The sequence below is a fragment of the Siniperca chuatsi genome, linkage group LG21 (assembly GCF_020085105.1).
Source record: "Siniperca chuatsi isolate FFG_IHB_CAS linkage group LG21, ASM2008510v1, whole genome shotgun sequence".
NCBI lineage: Eukaryota > Metazoa > Chordata > Actinopteri > Centrarchiformes > Sinipercidae > Siniperca > Siniperca chuatsi.
Genome location: NC_058062.1, coordinates 14,769,299 through 14,788,885, shown reverse-complemented (window position 1 = coordinate 14,788,885; position 19,587 = coordinate 14,769,299). Strand labels below are relative to the sequence as shown.

Here is a 19,587-nt window from a genome sequence, read left to right as displayed (position 1 = left end):
AGTCGTAAAATAAATGTTCCTCTCTTTGGCACCAGAGAGCAGCATAACGCGTTTTTAAAATTTTAGATGAAGTTTGTCCTGTACGGCTTGCTGTAGTTGCCGGGTGCTGGAGGTCGGGCATGCCCGTGAAACATCCACTGCGAAATGCTATGCAAGCGCCGAAACGACTGTGATTAATATAAAATTACAGAGAAATGTGGCACAAACTACCTTTTAAATTGCATTTCTGCTGAGCTGATGAGTCGCAAGTTGAGAGGAAACGCGTAGAAAACACGGAGGAACACCGAAAACTGTCCGTCCGTTTTGTCCTACAAAGGCGCCGAGAGTTTGACAGCGGCAGGACTTGACTGCGCAGGCCTGACGTGAGGTGAACTGCTGGAGGAGGACGGCATCCAAAGGACTACATGAAACAATAAAGACCGTCCTTTCTGTAGAGGGAAGCAAGCTAAAACATGAGGAAGGACGTGAGGATACTACTCGTAGGGGAACGTAAGTAGCAAGTGTCTTTTAATTCCGAAGCAGTCAAATGCATAATTAGCTAGCTTAAATGCTAGTGAGGGAGCTACAGCTAGCAGATGCTCTCAGTGAATCTAACAAATACCAAGCAGTGGGAGTACATGTGCTGTGAGGGCTGGTTATTCCACGGTGTATAGGAATCATACACAGTGACTATAAATTAGCCAAAGTGTATGATTAGAATAAATATCTATGGCTGTGGTTTCTGTCTGCTGCTAATAGCCAATTAAGTATCACATGCTGCATGATAGCTGGCTCACGAGTGTTTCCATGTACTGTCATGTCTTGATCCTCCATACACTTGTCATAACCAGACATGATCTGAGGACGAGGCTGCCACAAACTGTACAACATAACTTGTCCCCCAGGTGTAAAATATTATTCAAAATGGTTCTAAATATGATATGCATTATGAAGGTGGTATTTATTGCAGGCTCGTTGTATTGGACTTGGATTGTACCAGAATACCTCATATAAACTGGAAACTGTATTTAGACTAGTGAAAAAAGATCATTGCGAAGTTAATTTTATTATGCAGTGTAAAATAAAAGTATTATTGGAACTAGAGTTGAAGCAAATTATTTTTAATAACGATTAATATGTCGAATGTTTTCTCGATAGTTGTTTGGTCTTTAAAATGTAAAAAAAATAAATAAATAACAATTTCCTAAAACCTTAGATGACGCCTTTTGAATCGCATGTTTTGTCCAACCTAAGGTCCAAACCCCCAAAATAATCAGTTTGCTATCACATTGGAGAATATTTGGTATTTTTGATTGATAATGACTTAAACGATTATTTGATTTATTAAAATAGCTGCTGATAAATTTCCTGTTAATTGATTGCTCATTTCAGCTCTAGTCGGCACAGAGATGTACTGTATATTAGGCAGAGTTAAGGGTAAATAGTTTGTGATTACAAGATCTTGACCTTTTCCAGGACCCTGGAGTGAGGGCAGAATTAAGCTAACAGATCCATCCTCCCTTATATTAACTGTGTTACACCTGGTCTGTTTGCTCTCTTTAAAGCAAGTGTGTTCTCTGTACTATTTATATTTCAGTTTTGGCTATGCAGGACGGCCTACATTGCCACATTAGGCAAGTTGGTACTGACTGTTCCTGAGAGAGGTGCAGCCAAAATGCTACGTGCCTACTTCAGTGTTGTTAAGTTCAGGGTTATGCAGATAACCTGTCAAGACACTAAGGGACCAGAGGTACTGCAGGTTTTGTCTCACCAACAGCCCAAAACTCAAATATATTCAATTTACAATAATATAAAACAGAGAGAAGCAGAAAATCCTAACATTTTATAAGGTGGGAACAGCTAATCTTAGGCATTTCTGCTTGATAAATGACTTAAGCAATTAATTTATTATCGAAATAATTGGGTATTACGCTTGTGTTGATAGACTAATCGAATAATCAACTAACTGTTTCAACCCTACAGCAAACAATCCTCCCGTTAAAAAAAAAAAGGCCTTGCAAGTTATGGCTGTTAAAATTTATCTTAAATTTATCTTGTTAAAACATTTATCTGTTAAAATATATGGTGATATATTGTAGCAGTGGTGGATGGGTTGTTGTTGTTTTGGGTGTTCTTTTTGTGCCTGTGTTTTTCTAGCCTTTGTTTTAGTGTAGATAGAAGCTTCTTCTTTGCAGTTCGAGAGGGAATGTTTTAAAATCATAATGTGTATTATATAAGAAAGACATATTTAGTTTATGTCATATATTTTGATGTGGTGGCCCATCACTAGTACTAAGTAAACGTTGGGTATTCACTTATAGATTTCCCTTTATAGTTGGAGTTTTGCATTTCCCAATGCAAGAAAAGAAAGCCAGATGTGTAACTGTAGCGATATTATTATTAAAATACAGGTATTAATATGTAACAATTATATATAAGATTTGTATATAAGTCATTCTTGAATAACAGTGAAGTTCTTTGGCCAATCTATATATCAGAGGCTTAATTTCAGACCATATTTCTCCACCCTGTATTGGGGCTTAGTGCTGTGCTGGAATTTAGTGAGTGCTCGTTTGAGAACCGTGGCACTTGGCTGCAGCTCTTAACAGTCTTCAGCTGCTCTTATCTGTGTCCTGTCACTTAATACATTTCCCAGACCACTCAATGAAAATGGTAGAGGGGTCACATGTTAATGGACCATTGTCAGTAAAAGACGTGTGTGATGTCAGATTGTAATAAAAAATGTTTTTTCCGTTGCCCAAACAGCCAAGGTGGGGAAGACATCACTGATAATGTCTCTGGTCAGTGAGGAGTTTCCTGATGAGGTATGTATCAACAGCCAATCAGATGATTGATATGGTAGAAATCATCTTGGTAGCTGTTAAGTCATCTTGATCATATATATTGAGGTTGGGCAGTTAATACTGTAGATTTTGTTGACTGTTTTGTTGACTGTTGTTTGGATTGGGCGACTGTGGCTTAGTGGTAGAGCGGGTCGTCCAACAATCGGAAGGTCGGCGATTCGATCCCGGCTTCCCACAGCCCACATGTCGAAGTGTCCTTGGCAAGACACTGAACCCCAAATTGCTCCCAAGGGCTGTGCCCTTGGTGTGTGAGTGATTAGTTACTTTGATGAGCAGTTTTGCTATCAGTGTGTGAATGTTGTTGTGAGAAGTTTGAGTCATTGTCCTCTGTCTTCCAGGTTCCTCTCCGAGCTGAGGAGATCACCATCCCAGCTGATGTCACTCCAGAGAGGGTGCCCACACACATTGTGGACTACTCAGGTAAACACACACGGTCTGCAAGATTGATATCTTGACTGTACAAGGCATTTTTTAAATGACTGGTATTGGCTATATAAAGTCCAGTCCAATACTTAATGATACCTACCCCAAATTAATAGGAATAGATTGATTTGGTAACAGTAAGGCTTGATGCCGTACTGATGTGTCTTTTTGACACCTTTTTAGAGGCTGAACAGTCAGACGAGCAGCTGTACCAAGAAATATCAAAGGTTGGTTTGACTTAATTCTTACTCTTATCTAGTTTTGTAATGTCTGTACACCATGTATTTCCTGTGCACATCACTAGTTAATATTGCTATTTGTCTTTACAGGCAAATGTTATCTGCATAGTTTACTCAGTCAACAACAAGAAGTCCATTGAAAAGGTGAGCATTGTTTCTCTCTGTGCTCAGCAAAGTTAATCAAATACATAACAGCAGTACATCTGGACTTTGAAACAGGACGCTGCATATACTTATCATCTTAATTTGAGAAAATTAATTTGCATTTGTAATGAATGTTTGCCTAGGTGACAAGCCACTGGATTCCCCTCATAAATGACAGGACGGACAAGGATAGCAGGTGTGTTCATGACACTTTAAAAGATGTGTGTTTGTGTCTGTCTTCCCTGTAGATCACTGTAGATTTTGGTCACTGGAACAAGTGCTGATATTATTCTGGGTTGTTTTAAGCCTGTGGGATCAGCCTTAGCAATTAGTTTTAAATGTCGCTATGATTTGTTAGGATGTAAAATCAGAGTAGTGGGAACCGGGGATGAGTTTAAGCTCATTGAATGATTTCAAAAGAGGTTTATACATTGGTAAGTACTTACTAAACTGCATGCCACACTGTATGACATATAGACATTCGTCCTGTTTTTGCTTTGGATAATTGTTGTAATCCACATGAATGAATCTAAATTAGTTAGTTTTGTATGCTGCATTAAGATGAAATTGTGTTTACAGATAACATCAAGGTGATTAAAGCTAATCTGTGGTATTATGAGAACATAAGGTTGTAGGTTCTAAGGTTGTAGAAAACCAGCAAATTCCTTACATTGGAGAGGCGGCAAACCAGAGGATTTTTTCTTTGCTTAAAAAATGGCTTAAACGATGAATCTATCAGTCAAAATAGTTTTTCTGTCGACTGACTGATTGTTGCAGCTCTGTAATGTGGTAATGAATTTCTTTATTGCAGGGTACCATTGATCCTTGTGGGGAACAAGTCGGACCTGGTGGAACACAGCAGCATGGAGACCATCCTGCCAATCATGAATCAATACCAGGATATCGAGACCTGTGTAGAGGTAAGAGAGCCATATACACCCGTGTGTATATAAACCTTTTGGATCTATTGAGGCAGGGCTGTTTGGAGGTCCCACTTTGATGAAGAGCAATGAATTGGCAAAGGAAATATGAAAGGCTGACTGAAAATCCAATACTAGCAGTGACACATTGCCCCCCAGCTGCTCTTGGGCTGCAGTCCAGCTCCTGACTCCACTTACACTCTGACTGAGTCTGATTAATAGATTTATATTACTGAACCCCGCACTCCAAGGCCAAGACCTGCTGACTGATGGACTCTGAGCATGTTGAGAGGCTTGGCTGTAATGGAGGAAGCTGGCCTCTGTCTGCATTACTGTATAATACAAATTTCCCTCTGTCGCACGAGACGGCTCAGTCATGCCCTCCTCAGGTATATTATTTACAAGAGGTAGATGAGGAGGACGTGAGAGGAGGCACATACAGAGTGGATACAGTTGGGGGGGCAGTCACACAGCTGGTGAGAGTTGGACTCGTACAGTATGAAAGACATGCAAACCAATGTTTTACTGCAGGCTCAGTGTTCGACCAGGCCCACCGTTACTTAACATTTCTGGTTTATTGTGTCTTTCTTTATCAGTGGTGAAATAAGTATTAAGATCTGTTACTTAAGTAAAAGTAGCAGTAATTTAGAAATACTCTGTTACAGATAAGAGTCCTGCATTCAAAATCTTACTTAAGTAAAAGTATGTAAGCGATGGAAAAATGTTTAAAAGTAAATGTACTGCAGCCAAAAATGGGCTCTTTCAGTGTTACATTATATTATATATTATATTATTGGATTATTATCATTGATGCAGTCACAGGTAAGTTGCATTTTAGAGCTAATTTTACTCCTTTTATGTTGGATGGTTTAATTTCTGTATAACAATGTATTGTATTTTAAATGCTCTTAATAGTAAAATCTGCATAGTAACTTGTAACCACTGTTTTTTATGAACTTTTTATGAACTGTTTTTGATCATTGACCCTCTATTGACACTGTTAAATTGTGTTTTTTGGGAAGTTGTTGAAGTAAAGGTAAAATAAATTTAAAATAATAAACTATTCAAGTCTGTGTAGATGAGTTTCCTGATAATTTGGCTCCATAGTTGCTCTTGCTCAGGGCATTCACACAAACATGTCCCCTCTTTTGCCTCAGTGCTCTGCTAAAAACCTGAAGAACATCTCTGAGCTGTTCTACTACGCCCAGAAGGCTGTTCTCCATCCGACGGGACCCCTGTACTGCCCAGAGGAGAAGGAGGTGAGGTGTATACAGTAGATACAGTTTGACTTGTCTTAGTAGGAAAAGCACAGGTGTTATTAAGAACGTTAATGATGGCTGCATTCCATTTTGGTGTCCAGGTTTCAGGGCCCTGGAATTGTGCATGCTGCTTTGCTTCCTGGGACACTTAACATCAATGATGGCTCTGTTCTGTATCAGTTACACCTGTGCTTTTCCTGCTGTGACAAGTCAAAAGGTCTGCTGTGAGAGAGGCCTTTTTTGCAGGACTATAAATGTATGACAGCTAGGATCACACCAATTGTAAAATGGTCATACTTGAAGTTAGCTAAGATGCTCCAATACGCTGTTAAATACATTGTAGTGTCAATGTAATTATAAAATTCAGTTTTCCTGCTATCGGTCACATTCATTCAAACATGACAGGCTGCCGACTTATACACTGTATTTAGTGCCACAGTGTTACAAGAATGACTGGGAATCGGTTCTTGATTAGTGTCTAGGCTACAATCACTCTCTTAACAAAAAGTGGGTGCATGTGTGTGAAAGAAAATACCAATGACTAAAGGAAAGAAATTGAAGGTTGTTTGAGACTTAGCAGAAACGGCATTTGTCAAAGATGTTCTTGTTCCAAGTTTTGTTTATGGTTGGTTCAAAAAGGAAACAAATTTGGAGGTAGTCGGCTTAACAGTTCTCAGCAAAAAACAAAAAGGTGGAGGCTCTCTCTCAGTCCAGCAGTAGCTCAACAAAGTCGACATTCAACGCTGCTACACATGAGCACCTAGTACACCTGGGTCTCTGATGTAATTGATAAGCCCCACCCACTACCAGGCAGCCAAAAGAAAGAAGGAAATTGATTATGTAAACCTAATAATATGAGCCTACTACTCTGCTTAACTCACAGAAACCCCTGGCTTCATTACCTTACATAAAAAATGATTCCACTTCATGAGGTATACAGATTTTATATTTGGGGGAAAAAAGAGCACTAGTATCAGTTTTGTATGCAGTATGGCAGATATCCTGAGTTGGATTGTGCATCCCTAAAGTTAGCTGCCACAATGATTACTGTTGATTTAAATCTTTCTGCCTTATATAAGTACATGTAAAAGTACATGTAACCACCTAAACGATTGTTTCTTCTGTATTACAGTTAAAGCCATCCTGCATTAGGTCTTTAACTAGAATCTTTAAAGTGTCCGACCTGGACAACGACGGCATCCTTAATGACAATGAGCTCAACTTCTTCCAGGTAATGTTTTCCACTTAATAGTGTCACTGTCAACATAATTTTCATGACCACATAAGAGTTTGTGTAAGAAATTGTGAAAGTGTTCATCACTTGCACAACTTGGAGAACCTAATTAGTGTCTGTCCTCATGAAGCTGTGTAGTAGAACATAAGAGGAAAACGACTAGACTGGTTTTAAACATGAAACAAACCAGAGAAAACTTTCTCATGGCAAACATCAAAATATAGCTTGTTGTGTATGTCTATAGAGAACATGTTTCAATACACCACTGGCACCTCAGGCTTTAGAGGATGTAAAGAATGTGGTCAGGAGGAACATGACAGATGGAGTCAAGGACAACGGACTCTCACTCAAAGGTCAGACACTCTCCTGTTTTCTTGTTTTCACATTCCTCCTCTTTCCTTCCACCTCCTCTTCATTACGTCATATCCCCTCAACAGTCCTCCTTTTCTGCTTGTCTTTTTAGTCCCCTCTTATGACAACTGCTGACTGCTGACCCCATTCATTCTCCTGTCCTTGACTCTTAATTGCAGGCTTCCTGTTCCTGCACACCCTCTTCATACAGCGAGGTCGACACGAGACCACCTGGACTGTGCTTAGGAGGTTTGGTTATGACGATGACCTGGAGCTCACACAGGAATACCTGTTCCCCTTGTAAGTTCAGACTCAAAGGTTATTTGTGGCATTTATGACGAAAGCCGTGCATTATGCTTTCGGGTTGTCTGTCCGTCCCATTCTTGTGAAAACGATATCTCAGGAACGCCAGGAAGGAATTTCTTCAGATTTAACACAAACGTCCACTTGGACTCAAGGATGAACTGATTAGAATTTGGTTGTCAAAGGTCAAGGTTACTTTGACCGCACAAAACACGTAACTCAAGAATTGACGACCATATTTCACAGTTGGTTGGACAAAGACTTGGTGACACTTTTGACTCAAAGGTCACTGTGACCTCAAAATGACCTTGACAAACACGTTTTTGGCCATAACTCAAGAATTGATGCCGTAATTATGACAAAATTTCACACAGATGTTTAATGGGATACAACAATGAAGTGATGAGATTTCTTACCCAAAAGGTCAAAGGTCATTTTCACTTTTTTGGCCATTATTCAACACCATAACTCAGGAACAGAAGGGGAGATTGTGACCATATTTCACAGTTGGTCGGACACTGAATAGGTGACACTTTTGATTCAAAGGTCATTGTGACTTTAAAATAGGTTTTTAGCCATAATTTAAGAATGAATTGAGCGATTTCAGATGTCACAAACATGTTGACTGGCACTGGCACCTAGCCAATCGTGATCCTGTGAGTTTCACCTACAGCTCATAGAGAGGTTTTACATCTAAAAATGCCAGGAGAAAACAAAAGCACCATATTTGGTGTAGCTATACTATAAGAAGCTATCTTTACATAGTAATCAAGTACATGTACCTGTTTAACCAATACATCTATGAACATTAATCAGTATCATCAATATAGTGATAACTTGCATTCAGCCAAAAAATACACTTTATACCTTTTTTTTTATTATTTTTTATTTTTTCATTTCCTTCCAAGTATACACTACATATTATATTGAGTCTGGACAGACATGGATGTAAACTGCAGCTTGACTGGTTGGCGGAGGCATACAACTGCAGTCGGGTAATTCTAGTTGTTTTATTTTGAAGGTACAGTGGAGACAGGAAAGAGGTAGATGTTTGAACAGAACTTTTACCTTGCTGAATCAGCAGGATGTCCTCTTTGATGATCCTACTGCATTGATTACAAGTACATCACTAACACCTTTTTTGATTATATGTTTAGGGCTGCTTCCGATGATTATTTACTTTGTCAAATAATTTGCAGGTTATTTTCTCGATTAATCGCTCAACTGTTTTGTCTATAAAAGAAAATTTGTGAAATATGCAGCCCAAGGAAATGTATACAAATTGCGTGTTTGATTTAAACAACAAGTTATGCAGTTTACTATCATACGACAAAGAAAATAATCGAATCCTCACATTTGAGAAGTTGGAACCAGAAAGGCATTTTTGCTTGAAAATAGTTGCCGATTAATTTTAATTATTGCAGTTTTAAAAATGTTACAAATCTTTTCATGCCTGCTTGTTCAAGGCTCCTGGCCAAAGAAAATGCATTAGTAAGGGTAACATAATTGTAGTCGTCATGTGAAATGTATGTAAAGGTGCAATCTACAAAGCTAGATTTTTATTAGAAATACTACTACTTAGTGCTCAAATCTTTGTGGATGAGGTAGTGGTCAAAAGTGATAAAAGTTGTCACATTTTTGTTTAGCATATAGATAAAAGCATCTTTGTTACCATTCATAGTCATAGACATTGATGTCTTGTTCCTCTTTTGAAAGGATGATCACGGCTGACAGTTGGCATATCATTTCCTTGTCCCTACTGAATTGGTCCGGTTATCTTTATGACTTGAAGTGATTCATGCATGTGAAGGCAGCATCAGAAATGTGTGACTCAGTCAATGCTCCAGAGCTTTCTGTTAAATGATTGTCTCTGTCCGTCCCTGTACTGCAGGATAAAGATCCCCCCAGACTGCACCACAGAGCTTAACCACAACGCTTACCTCTTCCTCCAGAGCGTCTTTGACAAACACGACAAAGTGAGTGGTTAGAAATGTTGAAGATTAAAAAAACAAAACAAAACAAAAAAAAAACAGCTTTATTATTTTTATTTATAAGTACAGTTTATATTTTTAAGGATGACCACTTTTGTGCTCTGTATCTGCAAATGTTTTTTATGTCCAAATTTGTGTGTCAACGTATGTTCGCTTGGCATGATCTAGGACAGAGATTGTGCGCTCTCGCCAGAGGAGGTGAAAGACCTGTTTGAAGTGTTTCCTTACATGCCCTGGGGTCCGGATGTCAACAACACGGTTTGCACTAACGACCAGGGATGGATCACATACCAGGGATACCTCTCCCAGTGGACGTGAGTGTGGAACATATCTATTAATATACACACACGTGCGCACACACATATTTTAGTTTTTTTACAACATGAATACATTCACACTACTGTAGGACATACATCATTTACATACACAGATCATTTAAAAAAAACATGCTCATGTAAATCACTCATGATTTATGTGTTTTCTGTTTTAGGTTAACAACATATCTAGATGTACAGCGTAGTTTGGAGTACTTAGGTTACCTGGGCTACTCGATCATCTATGAACAGGAGTCCCAGGCTGCTGCCATTACAGGTAAGGGAATGTAATTCAGTTTAACTGCCTAGCAGCACTGTGTGTAGATTGACAAGTAACAAAAACATATAGTATATAGTAATAGACGCATTTCAGTTCAGAATAAAAGAACCGTTTGTTAAAAAGAAATGCATGAACATTACTTCATGTGGCCATTGTTGATGTATGTTGTTGCTTAGGAAAAATATGCCTATTCTTTCAGTGACACGTAACAAGAGCATCGATCTGCAGAAGAAACAGACCCAGCGCAGTGTCTTCCGCTGCAACGTCTTGGGGGCCCGTGGCAGCGGGAAGAGTGGCTTCCTCCAAGCTTTTCTGGGCAAGAACCTGCAGGTCTGTGGAAATCATGGCTGCAAATCCTTTCAAACTCCCTTTTATACCGGTATTTTTAGCAGTTTGTCTTGCTGGACACGCACCCAGTTTCAGAGGAATTACTTCCATGGAGACAACATTTTACATTTATATCACATCTCAAGTGAACTTTTCAAAATAGTATAATTACATGACATGTAAATTCAAAAGATAATGAATCATTGGCTGTATGTTTGGAATGTGCAAAAGGTGCAACCAAATCATCTGTTTGTACCAAACTTGGTGAAAATGTTTGTGTGTAGATGTAAGAAAAGTAAGATGATTTGTTTTTCATGTAGAAACCTCATGCATTTATTGTTGGACATGTGGGGGGGAAAACTCCTTTTGTCACTCTGTCTGTTTTGCTTGTAACTGGGCAGCCCAAACTAAAACAAACAAGATGCAACAAATCAAACTTGATCCACCATGGAGTAGACCAAAGACGACAAACTGTTGATGTGAGCACTTTGTTAAACTGCATGTAATTTAGTCAATTTCAAGAGTTGGAGCAAAGATGAAACAAGTCAGAGTCGAAGCTGACCAGCTTATAAACATGTCAGAAGTCTTGATGGGTGTATGTTATTGACCTTGTTTATTATCCACCACAGCGACAGCGGCGGATTAGAGAAGACCACAAGTCCTTCTATGCCATTAGTACGACCTATGTTTATGGTCAGGAGAAGTACCTGCTGGTAAGAACCATTTACTTCTCGTCTGCTCTTTGGGTTACCTTTACATAATCTGGGTGTATTACACTTTAAGTGGTAGTACTCGTAGTACAGAACGTTGATCCCTCCATCTTCACACTCTGTCTCTCTGTCTTTCTGTCCCCTCTCTTGTCTGCACACTATAAGCTCCATGAGGTGATGCCAGATTTTGACTTCCTCTCAGAGGCGGACCTAGCCTGTGATGTGGTCTGCCTGGTGTATGACATCAACAATCCACGCTCTTTTGAATATTGCGCAAAAGTGTACAAGGTATGTTTCATAAGATGGAAAAATTCTCATCAGATGCACTGAGGCTGAACTACTAACATTGAATGGTTGTGTTTGGCAGCAATACTTCATAGACAGTAAGACGCCATGCGTGGTGATTGCCGCCAAGTCGGACCTGCACGATGTACGGCAGCACTACAGCCTCTCACCGCAGGAGTTCTGCCGTAAGCACAAGCTCCACCCACCGCAGCCGTTCACATGCAACACGACTGACGCACTCAGCAAAGACATCTACACTAGACTCACCACCATGGCCATGTATCCGTGAGTATTAAACCTCCCTGTGGTCACATCTAGTTAACCCTTTACACCTCTGAGTCTGCAACCTTATCCACCATGCCCATCCAGTGTGTTCTACCTCTCTCCTGGATATTTGTATCAGACTGTGACATTTTGTCCTTAGTATTCAAAGGTTACAGCATGGAAAAATTAATAAGAGGCCATCTATATGCTGTGTAATGTGTAAACTTGTTTGTTTGTGAATAGACGATTCAGAAAATATTTGTTTAAGCTGTCAACACAGCACTGGCTTTCCATCCTGAGGTGCTTTTAAATATGTAAAGTTTTAATGCATTATATGTATTATATCAACAGTTTGTCAAAGTCTAAACTGAGCTAAGAAAAAAAATTGCTTTACAATTACCATGACTACATAAATTCATAATATACTGTACATACAGTACTGTACAACTGGTCTAATGTATATGAATAAATGGGGCCAGTTTCACAAAGAGACTTTCATTATGACTCAGATTAAACTAATAATCACACTTCAGATAGATGTCTAAATTCATCTGTTGTACAAAGCTGTCTACTTGACTATCTTAGGTTGGACTCATTTGCTATGAAGACGTTTTTCAAACAAAAAAATATGACTGACCGAGCAACGACGTCAAACCGCTCAGCTCCCTTCACTCCAGCAGAGCAGGCCCAGGATAGTTTCAAAGCGAAAACGACTGACGATGTCCTCGCTGCTGTATATTTCCATGGGGTTACTGCAATATCTAAAAATGCTTTCCTTTCTCATTACTCGCTCTACAACATTTTTAATAAATCGCTAATTATGAGCCATGTTTTGCTTTTTTTTTGGTCATTTGGTGCCACTGGTCAGCAGGTGTCACAGATTGTTACCATGGAAACATGGCTCTTAGTTCAGCGTTAGCCTGGGGGTAGGGTGGCTAACTTTTTAGGTTTAAAATAAGTAGGTCTTTATTGTTCCCTTCCTTTCTTTGTTGTTTTCCTCTCCTTATCTCATTGCGTTTATTCTCCTTTTAAGCTTTAGACTCATTAGTTCATTGTAGATGTTTCCTTGTCTATATTTTTGTTTATTTTGTCTTTGAGTTGAGGAGGTGAAGGTAAATGGAAGCAGTGCAGATTTCAGCTCAGAGAAGTATGTATTCTCTTCACTCAGGTCCTTTTTGATCTAGCCTAGTGGTTAAACAGTGGCCTCCTTCTCCTCTGTGTGTGTTGTTTGGTGCGTGTTGACTTTGTATAGTGGTGAATACACGCATTTTTGTGTCTTTCCGCAGCCACGCCCGTCTCCGCTGCATGTGTGCCTGCAACAGGTGCACCTATTGCCTGTGTCAGAACCTCCTCAAGTTGGAGCTGCTGCGCAGTATTAAGGCCCAACTCCGCAGGGTCGTTTTCAACAGGTTCATACGTAGAATAAGCTCTAGTGTTTTAACATAGACTCATTCCTCCTCTCTGTCTCCCACCCTCGGGTTGAACCTCCAGGATGGGTCACAGAGAGGCTCCCTTTTCACCCAAGCTCTCTAACACTGGTGATGGTGGAAGCTCCTCTGCTTTCCTTTAGTGCTCGCCAGTGGTCAGGTTTACACTGCACATCCACTGCAGTGCCTTGCGTCAAAATATGTTGTTTAAATAAATAGTATAGTTTTCCATTTGCGATGTTGAAGTATGTAAAAATAATCTGATACTTTGATGAATACTTTCGGGGAAATTCTCCTGTTGCCACTATGTTGCCGCATAGATGTCACCTGCAGGGATTAACTGTTTTAGAGTTATTCAAAGTATTTTAGCCTTAAAAGTAGCTCCTACGTCTGAGAGAAGTTGGAGGCAGTCTAGAGGACTCCTAAGTCACAAAGACCTACTCACAATCAATCAAATGCTGCAGGTAATGAGCCTCATCACTTCAGTGTTTTGGCAAAATACAACAACAAAGTTTAATTAAATTAATTAGCTTTTTAATGTAATTAATTTAATTAAAAATAATATACATTTTAATTTAATTCAATATGATTTAATACAATTTGTTCCTTGTGCTCCTATATTTTGATCAATACTTTATTTCACATTCACTGACACAGACTGATCACCTGTCAACCAATCACTGTAGACATAGTTTCACTGATTAAAACATGATGTCATCCATAGCAACAGGGGTCAGTTCCGCCCCCTCTCTTAGCTTAGGAGTTCCCTCAGTCCATCAGTAAAAGTTACTCTCAGCAGCTTTGTGAAAAGCTCTTATGAGGAAATTCTTAGTTAGGAACCTTTAGTGCCACTTAGGAGGACTCTTAGTGGTAAGATAAGAAACTTTGTGAATACGGCCACATGTTGCTTTACACTCAAATCAAAAGTGAGCTGAAATTTTATTCACTTCCTTTGTACCTAAAACCCATTAGTCATGTTAGGTGTCTTGGTCTCCGCTCCAGCTCCAGCCAGCCCACCCGCTCTCTGTACAGTTTGACACAGCGGGGTGTGACCATGCTGTGCCAGCTAACACACAGGCTGCTAGCCAGGCAGGTGACAGTGTGTCGGAATCCGTGTGCAAAATGCATGCTATTTGCTTGTGCAGTGCAAACTTAACTCCTATACATAACACAAACATGTTGTGAATTAAAAACATTTTCATTTCATTCAGAGGGACAGATATTTTTTTTGCATTTTGGATAGCTCTGGAGTATATTTATATTTGTACATTTAATAAAACTTGTTTTATAGAATGTTATAATATTATGAAATAACTATGGTACACCATGTCCATGTTGTTCACCCAGTTAATCAAGCTGACAAAATATCAACTCCAGTTACGAAACACTTTTTTCTTTAGAGTTGTGTTTACTCCCTCCTGTCCTGCAGTGGATATGCAAACTGTAATTCCTGACTAACAAGCATATGATTTGCACAGAAAATGAGAAGCACAACCATTCTCTTTGGTATGTGCTTCATTCAAACTGAAAACCTCATTGAAGTCTGCGCATGTCTGCATGTTGGATATGTGGTTTATTTTCAATCACATAGAAGTGCTGAAATCCTGTCTATTAATTTCTATGGCACCAGCCTTCATCAATTATCAATTGATGAAGGCTGGTGCCTTGATTATCTATGATGTTTTCAGTCTTGCTTTGTCTTCATTTCCATTCTTAACCCTGAAGTGTACACCTACAGGAGACACACATTTTGAAAAGCACAGGTGTTACTTGAATTGTATCCCTCCTGTACATATACTAAAATAAAAACTGCTGTTCACTTGTTCTCCTGTGGGTTGAGACTTCATAAATTTAACTGGCTGATGTTTAAAATCAAAATGTGTTTCTTTGATGTTTGAATTGATTGTATTGTACCAATCACCCTGTCATTTCATCCTGTTTTTTCTATCTTGTATTTCCTGTCTTTGTGTTTTTCCTTCCACTCTATAGGTGTTCACACACATGTTTTTGGCTGCCCCTCTTCCTCTTCCTCTTCCACATTTTCACGCTCTGCTAATCTGCCTGCTATAATGTTGCATGGCTCACCTGTTCTCTACCTCTCTGGGTAACCAAAAGCATGTCTCTGTCCACAGCAAAATATTGCCATCTACTGGCAGCTGGGAATAAGTTTCTCATCTGTCCATGTCTACTTTAAAGAGAGCTTGGTGTTTTGAATAAGATAAGGGAAGTTTATTAAACCACAATATGGGGTTTGAATGGCTGTTTATGGTGTTGGATTGGGCAGAAGTGGGTTGTGTGTTTGCTCAAGGTGGCAAAGAATTGTGTGTGTGTGTGTGTGGTTTTTTGTTGTTTTGTTTTGTTTTTTTTAGCCCAACAAGGGCATAAAATGCAGGGTTTCTGGTTGGGCTTTCATGAACCCAGACAGAGCTAAACACTTTAGTGTTGCATCCAGCACTAACCCTTTGTGTTGATGCCTTTTTTAATATCTGGGAGTTGTTACCACTATTAATAGCATGACTCTTAAAAGGCCAGCCTTGGCAGTGCAAGGGCCCGACACACCACATTGAATGCCCAACGTGTTTTCTGAAAAGTGGGTTGGTTGACTGGGTTATTACTATATTATGACAGATTATGTTGTTTTAATTTTACATGGTATGACATTGTAATTCAACTAATTTTACATAGTGGCCAATATTGAAATAACTTCTTAGGACAATCAAATTACAAGCAACAATAGTAAATTGTGTCAGGCCACTTGAGAAACTTTTTTTTTTTTTTTTTATGGAAGCCAGTGCAGAGGGAATACAAATTAGGAGTCTAGGGATTTTATATTTGTTTGCACTTTAATTTGTTATCAAATTTGCAATCAAAAAATCAAGTTTATAACAACTGCCATACAATCTATAATAATAAATAAAATATGTTAGGGCAGCAGAGAACATAGAAAACACCTGACAAACTAAATGAAAACAAATTGGAGATGTATCATATTTCTAAAGAAACTGACATTTATTTTACCCAGTGATAACGAGATTCACTCTTGAAATGGCTCAACATTTCCAGTCTGGCTGCCGTGTGTGTGTGTAGCTTTTTTGGTCATTGTTTGAAGTGTGCGGTGACATTTGACCAGGTATGCAGTCACTGGGTTTGGGTGGTGATTGAAATTCCCTACTTTTCGGGCTGGGTAGAGCTGAGTGATATGGATGAAATCAGAGTTTCTACTTCATATTCCATCGCTAACTTACAGAATTTTTGGTGTAACTATTGATACTTAAACAAAAATATTTAATCTAAACTAGTGAAATTTCATCTGCCCAGAAGAATAATTAGTAATGTGGCCAAGAAACTGAATCAACTGAATCTCATCCAACCAAAATCCCAATGAGATATATAGCTTTAAGGTTATTTAAGGCTATTAAATAAAATTTCAGGATTTAAAAAAAAAAAGCACTGTAGTACAAAAGCAAGTACAGGCATTCATAGATCATTTCAACAGACAGATCAATTTAATGTAAAAGGCTAGAACAACATTTATGCTTTGTTATAATTTTATGACCATTAAATCCCACATGATATCTAGTGTTTAATCTTTTAAGTAATTTTTTAGACACAAATTCATAAAATTCTCTGGTTTTAGCTTCTTAAATGTGAATATACTGGTTTTCATATAGTCTGCCATGATAATAAACTTCATATCTTTGATGTTGGTCAGACAAAATAAGACATTTGAAGACATGACCTTGGAGTCTGAAACTTGTGATTTTTCTTGACATTTTTAGACTAAATGAATAAATAATTAATCAAGAAAGTAATCAGCAGTTAATTAATCTCTAATGAAAATAGTCGTTAGTTGCAGCCCTAGTCAATAATATATTGAAGTATCTCCCAGCTCTACCTACTGTATCTGAGTGTGTGTTAGTGTGTGTGTGGAAAGCTGCTGGGCTGGGTGGAGGCTGTGGGGGGCTACCTGCTGTCAGTGGAGGATTTCAGCCTGACGCAGCAGGTTTCAGCCGTCTCCAGTGTGGAGGGGTGCATCTTTATGGAGGCCTCTACTGAGCAGCTAATTCCCCCAGAAAGGTAAAGGAAGAAACCACATCCAAAGAGAGAAGGATGTTATATTTTTATACATGTGGATGGACCGGCGAGTATGTGTTGGATAAGTTCAACTACCCCCTATTCAGCAACATGTTGTCGGGTCATTATTTTAACAGCTATTGCCAAAGTTTGTATTTATGTCCAGAAGCGATGTAGAGATACTTACTAAAGTCTTTCTAGGAATAGTTCCACATTTATGGAAATGTGCTTATTCACTTTCTGGTGGAGAGTTTGAGGAGAAGATCAGTATCACTCTCATTTCTGTCCGTTAAATATGAAGCAGCTGGTTAGTTAAGCTTAGCACCAAGACTAGCTAACCTTGCTCTGTCAAAAGGTAACAAAATCTGCCTTCTAGCACCTCTGGAAGGATTTAATTCATAGGCCCAAGATGCTCTTGATTCCCTTTTATTTTTTTTACACTTTGCTGTCTCCTTCATTGCCTCTTTTCATTGCTTGCTTTTATTGCAGTCTGCATAGCTGCCCAGTGTTTGTGTTTCTTGCCAGATCAGCTGGATTTGTGTTTGGTAGAGCAGGTGCTTTTTCCAATTTTAATAATCCATTAGTTGTTTGTTTGTTTTTTTCTAGTTTTCTGCCTCAGCGCGAATCAGAGCAGCTGCTTCTCATAGTCCAACACCTTTTGCTTTTTTTCTACTTAAACTGATTTATTGACTGGTCCTGTTCCCCAAACCAAAACTAAACCAAATGTCAAGAGAAAGCGTGTGTTCCTGTTTCAAGCTTGTGTCACAGGGCGCTGATATTTATCATTTTTGGTCCCAATTCGGGGAGTTTCCACTGGAGAGAGCACATGACTTTGTTTTGTCATTTGGCAACTCATCCATTTCTCCCATTTAACAATGGAGAAAAAAATTGAGCCTCAGTGCTCATCATGATAGATGCAGCTCCCTCTTTTTCTTGCCGCAATTTTCCCCCTCACCTGCTCTCTGTCTCTTGCTTCCTCTTGTAGGCACATGGCTCAGGCGGACCTGAAGAATTCCACCTTCTGGCTAAGAGCGAGCGTCGGTGCCACAGTGTGTGCTGTGCTGGGATTCGCCATGTACAGAGCACTTCTCAAACAGCGGTGATCAGACAGCATGAGACAGCTACTTCCTCCCCCGGTCCCTCTGTTGACTCTGCCCCATCCCTCCTACCTGAAAGACTCAAAAAAGACTGGCTGACCAACCAACCAAGCCGATTGCCTCAGCCCCCAACTCCACATCATCCCCTTCCCACAGTGCAACACGGGCAAGAAACAAATGAACAAATTCATAGGTACATTTTATATGCATTAATAAAACGAGTGTGGTTTAGTTTTTTGTTAATGTTATGGGGAAAGGGGCAGGTTACTTTTGAAATATCACTTCTCCATCAATTTGTAAATGCTGACATTCTGTGAGCTATTGGTCTAGTCCAGGTCAGAAACTAGTAGTTGCTGGATTCAGTCGTCTTTTTTTTTTTTTTTCCCTCAGGTCAGTATTATTAGTTAGATGGTTGGAGACCAGAGAGTGGCAGCCATATACAGAAACACCACAAAGGGACTTGAATCTTGAATCTGTTTATAGATGTGTATATGCAGTATATTATGTATGTATTTCTCAAGAATTTTAGGATTGGACCCATAGACAGCATCACAAGCCGGAAGCAACACCTCCCGGAGGTGTTAGTGCTACATCTAACACTAGAAAGGACATGGATGCCATGCACTTGTTTATTTTGTGTTTAATTTATTAACCTGTTTCTTTGTTTTCTTGTCTGTTTTGAGTGCACTGCATGAAACAGATGGAGGGATTTACATGTGAATTGATGTCTTCATGGTATATCATGGCTTCTGTTTCTGTTTTTAATTTTCTGGTTTTCAAATAGAGCTTTGTCCCTCATTATATTTTTATGAAGTTAGAGGCACCATGAAGATTATGCTATTAACAGCCATTCAGCGCACCTATCCCACCTTAATAAAACTATTGAAGTGTTTCTTCTCATTCTTCTCTTTTCCAGCATTTACAATAAAGAATTGTATGATCTGGCGCAGCCATGTATGCGTGTTAATTGGGTGAAATGACAGCTAATTTAATAGTGACAATGAAAATAAAATGGTTTTAAATCTCTAATAAATTACATTTACACCCACTGATGTCACTGTGTATGTGTGTCCTTGACAAGAGCTGTGGTAGAATTTCTCAT

The 19,587-nt window shown here is 39.1% G+C and overlaps 1 protein-coding gene across 9 annotated transcripts; it reads left to right on the top strand.

Moving 5' to 3' along the window:
- Positions 1 to 44: 44 nt before the first annotated feature.
- rhot1a (ras homolog family member T1a) lies at positions 45 to 19,537 on the top strand. Of its 9 annotated transcripts, XM_044181012.1 has the most exons (22): positions 46 to 489; positions 2,746 to 2,804; positions 3,182 to 3,263; positions 3,450 to 3,493; positions 3,596 to 3,649; positions 3,793 to 3,845; positions 4,461 to 4,569; positions 5,727 to 5,828; positions 6,961 to 7,059; positions 7,307 to 7,415; positions 7,593 to 7,713; positions 9,608 to 9,692; positions 9,876 to 10,021; positions 10,198 to 10,298; positions 10,501 to 10,631; positions 11,258 to 11,341; positions 11,504 to 11,626; positions 11,706 to 11,908; positions 13,174 to 13,296; positions 14,070 to 14,076; positions 17,267 to 17,391; positions 18,374 to 19,537. In XM_044181012.1, the coding sequence occupies exons 1-22, from the start codon at positions 453 to 455 to the stop codon at positions 18,489 to 18,491; spliced, it is 2,115 nt and encodes a 704-aa protein (XP_044036947.1). In that variant the 5' UTR covers positions 46 to 452; the 3' UTR covers positions 18,492 to 19,537. The 9 variants fall into 9 exon arrangements, with proteins under 9 accessions (XP_044036946.1, XP_044036939.1, XP_044036947.1 ...); XM_044181011.1 differs by lacking the exon at positions 14,070 to 14,076 and having other exon boundaries at positions 45 to 489; positions 13,174 to 13,282; positions 17,234 to 17,391; XM_044181004.1 differs by lacking the exons at positions 14,070 to 14,076; positions 17,267 to 17,391; positions 18,374 to 19,537 and adding exons at positions 14,317 to 14,403; positions 15,304 to 15,588 and having other exon boundaries at positions 45 to 489.
- The last annotated feature ends 50 nt before the right edge of the window (positions 19,538 to 19,587 follow it).